General features: G+C 37.7%; 1 protein-coding gene across 1 annotated transcript; it reads right to left on the bottom strand.

Annotated features, from left to right (window-relative positions):
- Nucleotides 1-2,707: 2,707 nt before the first annotated feature.
- On the bottom strand, nucleotides 2,708-8,820 carry LOC129904410 (uncharacterized). Its single transcript, XM_055979972.1, has 8 exons — nucleotides 8,431-8,820; nucleotides 7,529-7,965; nucleotides 7,008-7,193; nucleotides 6,808-6,906; nucleotides 6,590-6,661; nucleotides 6,358-6,471; nucleotides 3,946-4,215; nucleotides 2,708-3,830 (listed from the first exon to the last, which is right to left on the bottom strand). Exons 1-8 carry the CDS (start codon nucleotides 8,672-8,674, stop codon nucleotides 2,937-2,939), a joined length of 2,316 nt encoding a protein of 771 aa, XP_055835947.1. The 5' UTR covers nucleotides 8,675-8,820; the 3' UTR covers nucleotides 2,708-2,936.
- Between the last annotated feature and the right edge of the window lie 1,766 nt (nucleotides 8,821-10,586).

Below are 10,586 nucleotides of genomic sequence, written 5' to 3'. Positions count from 1 at the left end.
AATCATATAACAATGTACTTTTATTCAAAGCACAGTGTTCAGTAGGTGGGCACAAATTGATCTTATAAGAAGAGTCAATTCAATCATCAATAGGAACAACTAGTATATAAATGGATGACTCATGAACTAGGAAAGGAAAAAATCTCTAGCTGATTGGAACCTGGTGATATGGAGGCTCGGTATAGTGAAACCCCTTCGTTATAGTGAGCCTATTCGCTATAGCGAAAGACAATGAACGTTCAAAAGAAAGAAGACATACAATCTTCCCCTCACTTTCACATTCCACTTTCGCAAAAACTGTCTCCCTCATCTACAAGGGTAATCTACTCCATCTTGCACTCTACTTCCATAATACATGCAAGTTTCTTAATTTTATGCCTAGATTTTTTGTTAACTAGGGGGTTATGGGGGTATAGGATTTTTGAATTTTGATTTGCCTTGGGAGGAGGGTAAACTAAAGCATGCTTCTAAAATATACATAATAAAATAATTTTTTCCTTGGCTCCATCGAACTAGTCAAAAATATGGTTGAAAGTGCTCACCGAATGGGTATTTCATAGAAAATTTGTTTTAGAACTTTAATGGCCTTGTAGGGCTTGATCTGGCCTAGAATGGTTGAAAAGACTTTGGTAGGAACATTGCATGTTAGATTAAGACTAGATTTGTAAGAAATTTGATGAATTCGGGCCAAAATTTTCATAACCGTCTATAGTGAGTGGAGAAAGCCTTTGCCATAGCGATAGGTAACAGCTAAATAGGCTGCTAGACTTAGTTTTTCAGAAAATTTTCATGGTTTATAAATCCCATCCCAGGATTACTACAAGAATTTTGGAATATGATATCTAATGACAATTTCTTTTTCGTTTTCCTCATATATTTGAAATGGATGGACCCAGTGATGCAGTACCATATGAAAGGTTAGCCTTGAACCAATGCAGTTGATGCTTCTATGAGCAAAAGGTCAAGGGCCTTTTGCATGAGAAGGGGTTCATAATAAAGGAGGTGCAAGAGGAGGAATCTGACCTTCCATGGGATGCTTCATGTTATGCAGTAGGGGTCATTAGTGGAGGAGCCCACCAAATACTATGAGATGATGGTTTGAGAGTTCTATTCTAATCTGCTAATCTGCCCACAGTTGAATGGGGAAGACAAAATCTGATGGTTTACGTCCAAGGAGTTTATGTTCCACTTGGGGTTGCGGTGATCAATGAGGTGTTGGAGTTACCCAACCCTCTAGAGGACGATTTCAGGGCTAGAGATGTGGAGGGCAATGGGCCATGGGCCATGGCTAGTGAACATGTTGGCGAAGGAGGAGAAGGAGGGTCAGATAACTTGGGTCCATGAGCGGACGAAAATTAAGAGTACCCACTTCACTATCGAGGCCCGAAGGTGGCTGATCTTCGTTGCTAGGAGCCCCCCCCCCCCCCCCCCCGGAAATTTGAGTGATGTCGCTTATCTTCCAATTATAATAAGCTTGGAGGACTTCAAGGAAGCATGGAAGGAAGACTTCAATATCATCAATATGCTCAAGTGGCTATTTTAATAATTTGATCATTCTTGTAATTTAGACTAAAATAAATAGTCTTTTAATCCTTCATTTAGGGTTAGCTCATTTGAAAGATAGAGAAATACTCTTTGTGTGAGTTTATGGGAGGATCCCTTGTATCTCTTTAATGAACCTCTTGGATACTCTTAAGTAATATTTTCATGTATGAGTTCATTTACTTTTCCTATTGGATTAAATCTAATGGTTAATGTATTTTAATTGTTAGATTTTTCCTATCTAATGTGATTTATTTGATTGTGTTTTCTTGCATCTACAATCACATTACAATAGCTAGAGGCCGATGGTAGTAGCAAATAGTAGAGGTAGTTGGTGGTAATTAGCAATGACCAAGATGGTGGTGGTAGATGTACGGTGGAGACTGGTTATATGTGTTGTACAATAATAGTGAATAAAATCACGGTAATTGATCATATGCTTCACGTGAATTGTTAAGTAAACAATGTTTTAATGATTTTAAGACTCAAAGGTATGAATGAATGGGTATTCAAAGCAAAAAGGTTTTATGCCGCCTCCATAAAAGGAAAGCTCGTCTTACCTTATCTACTTCACTATAAGGCAGAAATAGAAAGCGATCAAAAAAAAACTGTTGCTGGCGCCAAACACTAACGGTGGTACAGAGTCAACATGTTTACGTGATAAATGCACAGTATACATGTTACTGTTTGGCCAAATATAGTTTCGTTATTTGCAGATACTAAAAATGCAATATTTGTAAAGATGTTATTCTGAAATATCAAAAAACTAGTTTGAAGAGTATTTCAAGGGGAATAATGGGTTTTTTTCTCCCCATAACTTTTAAACTTTTTATCACTTGAAATTCACGTTCAAACATTATCTACTGTCAATACCTTTTCCAACTTCAACCAATATAAACTCTTTCCAAGCACCCGATTTCTCAGACACGTATAGATTGCAATCTGGCATTCAAAGGCGGCCATTCTCACGATACTCCTTCAAATATCTACAAGATATAGTTTAAATGCTATGACAGAGCAGTGACAATCACCTGCTAATATCTTTTCATCTTCACCACTTCCCGAGATAAATTGTCAACAATAAGATTCAAAAATGTACCAACGCAAGACTTTGAAATACATATTAACTTCTACTAGCACATTAGTTTCACAGGTGTGCGAAAACTTTATAAAACAGAAAATACCTAGTTCCCATAAATCCTTAGCATTTATGATTAAGCGTATATATATTGCCGAGGACAAAAAGAAAAAACACAGTAGACATTGTTACTAATCAAATATTTCATGTGCAATGAGAGACTGATCTGAAATTCAAACTAGTACAAACTAACAGCCTAGAACAAGAACACTGGAACACTTCTCCTGAAACAATTTCATCAGCGAAGAAGAAAGTTTCACCTGGGGGCACCATACATCTGATTAGCATCATACTGAGCATAACCAGGCTGGGGTGAGACACTCTTAACATAACCAGCAGCAGCAGATACAGGAGCATAACCACCGCCTGGTTGAGTCATGGATTGATCATAACCAGGCTGAGCTGGGGCTGAAGAAGGAACTGGAGCTGGTTGAGCATAAGTTTGCTGTCCAGTAAATGGTGCACTATAAGTTGTTGAAGCCTGAGCGCCACTGTAAGTTTGATCAACTGGTCCCTGATAACCATAGCTTGCATTGTTTGTGGCCTGCTGTTCAGTGTAAGTAGGCTGTGAAGGGTAGGAACTGTAACCTCCAACAGGGGCTGCTTGAGCATAAGCAAGAGGTTGTTGTGGCACAGGCTGACCATACCCAGGAACAGGCTGTGCACTTTGCTGAGGATACCCAGGACCAGAAGCTGGAGCACCTTGTGGATGATTATATCCATCGGCAGCAGTGGAAGATCCATATGCAGGGTAAGTTTGTTGCACTTGCCCACTGGATACATAGGGGTATTGCTGCTGATGCAGCATACTAGCACCATACCCTTGGGTTGATGGAACTGGACCCTGATATGGCACTTCTCCAGGTTGATTAGCCCTGGGATGGCTATAAGGTTGCGAAGCCTGTGGATGCATACCGTAGGAAGGAGGCTTACCGTATTGCTCATGGGTTCCATAGCTGGGATGTGCACCACTTTGAGGGTAAGATGTTGGCTGAGAAGGCCCATGTCCTCCATACTGATTATGTGGTGCCATCTGGTGGTCATATTTTGCATCAGTGTATCCATGTCCATAACCTTGTCCATGTTGTGCCTGATGAGGGTATGACGGGCCATAATCTTGACCATGTGGCTGCCCATAGTTGTAGTTTGCCTGAGAAGGTGGACCCATAGAGCCAGAAGCATGAGCATGAAATTTAGACTAAAGCAAAAGCTGAGGCATTGGCCTTATACCTTGCCTGCTGTAATTATCATGTATAACCACCAACCTGTGATGGAGGGCCCTGCATAGAGGCTTGAGGCCTTTGCTCCCAACCCGGACCAAACCCGCCTCTTGGTGCATGTGGCGGATAATTTCCATAGGCAGGAGGTGGATATTGTGGGCTGCGAGATGAGTATTGTCCTCTTTGATGGTAATCATAACCTGGAAACTGCCCAGGATGACCACCCCGGGGTCCCCATTGAGGTGGAGCACCTCCACCACGTGGGCGAAATGGCTGCTGACCATAACCCGAAGAGAGAGTTGCTGGTCTCACAGGCTATCACACACCATTGTGAAAAGAAAGACAACTAGAGAAGTTAGCCACACAATTGCAAACATAAACAAAAAATATAAGAATAAAATAGTGCAACTCAGGCATAGCTGCCGGGGAATGAAGTAAATGAAATTTGCAAAGCTTGAACTGTAGCAGGACAATAACTGCAAGAAAACACGCATAGACAGATTGTACTTGCATTGAGTTACAATAAAACACATTAAAGAAAAAAAGATAGCAAGAACGCTGATGAAATGGCAAAGAATAAAAGCAATATAAGCAATCTAAGACGCATTAAGAAAAAATCAAAGACTACTGTTTATACGGAAAACGGTTAACTCGAAAAGCAAAACAATCAGATGAGTCACCCATAACACTACAAGAAAGCACAATAAGAAATAAACTGATGTTCCCTGATACTATTCAGATAATAAACAAACCATCATCTGAATTTTAGTACATACATATCAAACATCTTCAAAAATGACATCTACATAGTATCCAAGAGGCAGAACTATCAAATCTTCAGTCTTGAATAAAAGAAGCCCTTTTATTGCATTCACTTGTGTAATACAATGACAGTCATCCTACTTCCAAAACCAGGTGTTTATGCAAGTCAACAGGCTGACTATTGAATTCTCCTATGTTTAAGATAATAAGATATCAGATTTCATCATGGATATAGTACACTCAATATAGATGATTTAATTAATGATGGCACATTCTGCAACATGGTGTCTTGCACAGAGCATAGGGTATCCAGAAGTACTCTTTTAATATAAACCTTACTATTATTATCATTTTTAGGTTTTAAGTCTCGAAGCAATCTTACCAACTATTAACATCTGCAATGGCGAGGGTTAATGCTTGATACCTCTCTTCGGTGGTCGAGAGTGAATAGTAGTTGTCTATGGCTACACCAACGCAATGCTGCGATGTCAAAGACAAAATCCAAATCTGCATTTTTAAAGCCAACCAATTCGAAATTGGCACTCTTTGACAAATATAAATCATGGCAACCGACATCCCAAGACAACATTCTCTTTAACTGTATTCAATTGACCTTGGCACGCAAACTTTAATGGATGTTCAAACAAACACTCATCATGACATTTTCTTCATCTCATGCAAAGTGCCTACTCACCACCATACATAACATAGTAACCACTACAAGATAGGAACTTAATTAAATCCTAAAAGTACACAAACACATTCCCTCGGCAGTTTAGATCGAGCAAAGCAAGTCACCAACTGGAACTTGTAAACAATGAATAGAAAGGAATTAGTACAGTAAGATATTATACCTAAACAGGTGCCTCAAGTAAAACCATTAAGAAGTTGTCATACTGACCCAAGCCCTTGTAAGCAGAGAACTTCAAGCCCCTTTAGTAATAACACTATTAAACATACCAATGTTCCAATAACTCTTGCTGATACCCTCCTATTAGTAAGAGCCATGCTATTACTTCAGAAGATCTGTCCAACTACATTCATTCTTAACATATATCTTCTGATTTAACTTGTAAATTGTCATTTTGTACAAGAACAAATCAACTGCTAAATGCCGAAATTGGGAGGCAACACTTAATTCTACAAGATTTAATAAGACACATGCATCATATTCAACTGAAGTTGCACGTTAACAGAACATACCAAGTTATCTTTTATAACCGGGAAATCCCGGAGGGCCCTCTGGCAAATAGTTTGAAACTCAGAGGATAATGGGCCCATTCATCCACACTTCTCCAATTAAACACAGCTTTGTGACAAGGTTCAAACTCGCGATGTGCGCCTACATATCATATGTTGCACAATTGCCACTAAAGTAAAGCCCTAGGGGCTCAAAGTATACTAAGTAATATAAAGAACCATTGCATTATATTACTTAATATTCCAAAATTTGCATCCAAAATTTACTGATAGCTTCTATGTTATCCCTAAAACATACATTTCTGTCTAACACTCCAGTTTCAAACCCAATCGTAGAGATGTCAGAGTGTCAACTATAAGTACTTAAGAAAAAGTCATTACCACAAGTGAAATGAGATAATATTTTATCTGAAATATTAGAACTGCATTGAAAGCCACCTAATTGAACCTCACACAAGCCCAATGGAAAGAATAAGGCAGAACATCCTAACAAACCTGACTCATGACTTCCTTGATCATCTCTCTTGCCATCTCAATTTGCTTTTTATCACCAGTCACACGTACTGTTCTTTCTTTAGATTCTTTTCCATCAGAAGGAAGCGGCACCAGCTAGGGAAATAGTAGAACATTGATTTTGATATTAGCCAGGTAATTTGATTGCCTCTAATAAAAAAAAATTACTTTGCACTAAAATGTGCCAACAAAAATCATAAGGTGTTATCAATACCTGAATTCGTGCCCCTGATCTTGTCTGAAGGCTCTTGATAGTTTCCCCACCTTTTCCAATTATTAAACCAACCTACAGCAAGAGGAGAATATGACAAGTCCTTTTCAATCATGGAAACTAAAGAATAAAAAATAATAACCTCATCCACCCTCAGGAAGTCCTCAATCAAAATGAGGGCATGAAAGGTAAAAGAAAGTGGAACAAGAAAGAAATACAACCTTCTCATTTGGAACTTGTATCTCAATCTGTTCTCCAACCACAGCCTGCACAGTGCCGAAACCTCTAGCCACAAGTGCAGGAGAACCACCAGCATCAGCCTAGAGAGTCAATAGTTCATCACAACATTGGACTCATGATTAACAATCCATAAAAATTGGGAAGATAACAAAAGGAAACGGAAATAAGACAAACCACATACCTCAGCTATGACATCCTTTATTAATTTCTCAGCTTTATTTATATTTTCCAATGTTCCAATAAGTTCAACTGGCCTGCTGGCAGCATGTGGATCCGTATCAGCATCGCGCATTATCTGAATTTTAGCACCTGAGTTGTATTGCAGGTATCGAATAGTATCGCCGGATTTTCCAATAAGAACCCCAACCTGTACCAGTTTTACATAAAGCTCTATAAGATTCAAGTCAAATGCTGGCCAAGGTGAAATAGCACAAACCTAAATGATGTTCACTACTGAATTTTTCGATGTTTGGTTGGTCAAAAAATTTTGAAAAACAGTTTTTCTTGGAAATCATGTTCCTTAAAAATGAGAAAAATAACTTCCTAAACATGTTCCATAAGTGGTCTTCCAAGCTCATCATCTCCTCCCCACCCCCCGAAGTTCTCCACATGCCTAGCCAATTATTCCACTAGGAGATTATTAGATTCAGTCATAATGAGCAAGGAAAGATTTCTTTTGTTTTCAACAAATCTTTTCATCACCTTATTATTGGGGACCTCCATTTTGCGCGTAATTGTTTGATCATCAGAGGCTGGATGCTCTTGATCAAGCTGCAGACGCTCCATTTCAGGAGGTTCAGCTGAGGGCTCCTCCTGAATGTCACCAGGCACTTCAGCTGAGGGATCCTGAATGTCACCTTTAGATTCAACGACCTGAGTACTCTTCTCTGCTTCAGACCCCTGAATGTCACCTTTAGATGGTTCATTGACCTGAGTACTTTTCTCTGCCTCAAGAAAAGTTTTGGCTTCAGATTGTTCAACATCCCCTGTTAGCTGATTATCATCAGCAGGTTGTTCCTTGCATGAATTGGGAGCCTCCTGGGCTACTCCTTGAGAAACCTCTGGATGAATACTAGGCTGCTCATTATCATCTATTTTTGACTCTTCCTCTACCTTCTCCTCATAACCATTTTGGGATGCTGAAAACGGGTAAAAGAAGGTAATAAGACTTCCTAAATGGACTGCCCATACACAATCTCTTGGTACTTTTCATATTTTACAACAATTGCAATCCCTTAGAGTACTGTCCAACAACATTTGAACTCAATATAAACATTTCATTACACACATATCCACTTACTCCGTACTTCAAGTTCAAACACATAAACCCAATTCCCTTTCAAGTTTTTTTCTCAAGAATTTTTTCTACGACAAGAATTCCATCAAAAATACCAAAAACATTGCACACCAGAATGCAAGAAATAAAGCAACCACATAACAAAACCGAAATCATCAGCTTTGGCTCTGAACAAGAACACCAAAATGAAGACTACACACTCACACCCAAAAAAAAAACTGCACAAAAATCACAATGCAAGACACTAAAACAATGTAAACTCTAACAAGGGTTAGCTTTAAAAGAAAGGGGGAAACGAGGAAAATACCCAATCCATTAGCTTTATCCTCCAAACGAGGTCGTTTAGGTTCAGACCCATCAACATCAGCAGCCTCTTCCTCAATTGTCCCGTCAAGTTCTTGCACAGAATCCGACACCGTTTCGGGATTCGGGTCCGACCCAACTTCAGTTAGTAGTTCAGGCGCGTTCGGCTCCAAATCCTCCAGCTTTCTTTTGTGATGATCTGATGGAACTGGGCTCGTTGCTTCCACCATCACTTCTTCATCTGCCATATTCTGGATCCAAATACAACCCTATCAGATTGTGTGGCGAAAAGCTTTGTTCCGTGCGGACCAAAAAAATGGTTAAAGAGAGAAGTGACAACAAAATTATGAGAGCAAAAATGCTTCCCTGATTTATATAGGGAGAAGTTGGTTGGATTGTTTTCTTATTTTTTCAGATTCATTAGGGTTGGTTACTAGGGTTTGTAGCCCATGTTATTTGGACCAATTGCAAATAGGCCCATATGTCTTAATTTATTTTATATATATAGGTATATGTATGATTTTAGGGAATAGATTCAAATATATCATCAAACTTTGACAAAAAATGTATTTATCTCATCTATTAAAAGTTTGGTTTATCTATGACATTGTTGTTTGAGAAAAAGTTCATCTATGTTATTATTTTTTAACTCCAATTTTGCAAAACCACCCAAACAATTTTTAATTTTTTTATTGGAGTTTTTGAATCAAATTTACTCTTTTTGCTTTTTCTTCTTCAAGAATGCATGAAAAACACCATAAATTCTAAATTTTCAACTTCTTCAATTTTTCACAAAATCACCTCAAATTTCAATAGTGGCATCCATCCGAGCTAGATATCAAAACTCAATATATTTTAAGTTTGAATTCAACCTAATCCAACAAGATACACTTAAAATTTATTCAAAGTTTTAAAACTTTAACTTTCTTTAATGGTAGAATTTTCTCCATAACTCTAAATTACTTAAAAATTTTGAACATAGACATAGTGAACTTTAACATAATATTTTTTTAGTCTATTTTCAGAATTTCAAGTAATTTGGAGTTGTGGCTTAAAATTCTATTATTAAAGGAGGTTAAAGTTTTGAAACTTTGAAGAAATTTTAAGTATATCTTGTTGGGTTAGGTTGAATTTGAGCTCAAAAGATATTAGATTTTGATATCTAGTTCGGAGATATGTTACTATTGAAATTTGAGGTGATTTCGTGAAAAATTGAAGAAGTTGAAAATTTGAAGTTCTTTGTGTTCTTCATGTGTTCTTGAAAAAGAAGAAGCAAAAAGAGTATATTTGATTCAAAACTCCAATAAAAAAATTACAAGTTGTTTGAGTGATTTTGTAAATTTGGAGTTAAAAAATAATGACAAAGATGAGTCTTTTCTCAAACGTCAATGATATATGAGCCAAACTTTTAACATATGGCATAAATGAATCTTTTCTCAAAGTTTAATGCATATTTGAGCCTTTTCTCATGATTTTATATCATAAATAAAGAAATGTTGCTATTAATAAAGGGCTAAAAAAAAAGTTTCCTATATGAGTGACTAGTGGGAAGTTGGTCGTGCTAACCACAGGCCCAAAGTCACAATTTGCGCATTGTATTCTACGATGTAAGGTACATAGGTTATCTTACTATGATGAACATTAAATCCAAAATATTAAGTACTTGTCTTTGCAGATAGAGGGAGCACTCAAGTACTTGATCTATTTTTGATGAATCCTCAATAAATTTTGAAACTGAGCAAAATACAACAAAACTTGAAAATTTTCAAAAGAAATTTTTAGAAAATTTCATTGATCTTTTTCTCCAACAACACATTCAATATGGTAGCATCGCCCTTTGAGTAACTTGTTGTGATTTTTGGCTTTCAAAAGAGCTCCAATCATTTGATTATCCTCAGCATCATCTGAATTATATGAGAAATGTCTGCAGGTGTACTGATTATGAAAATGGTTATGTAGGATAAGTCAATCAAGGAATTGATTTATCTATACAACATGAGCTATAAAAAGGTAGAAGCAACATCTACGAGTGCCACTACTGTGAAGCCTTATACAACACGTGGAAGTTGGCCGTTAAAAGTGTGGTGATAAAAAGGAGCTAAGGAGTTTTATCCAAGTATAACTCCATGGGACCTTGAAGGGTCGTGGAGTTCAACATTC

This window comes from Solanum dulcamara, chromosome 9 (assembly GCF_947179165.1).
Source record: "Solanum dulcamara chromosome 9, daSolDulc1.2, whole genome shotgun sequence".
Classification (NCBI taxonomy): domain Eukaryota; kingdom Viridiplantae; phylum Streptophyta; class Magnoliopsida; order Solanales; family Solanaceae; genus Solanum; species Solanum dulcamara.
This window is presented reverse-complemented; position numbering and strand designations above follow the sequence as displayed.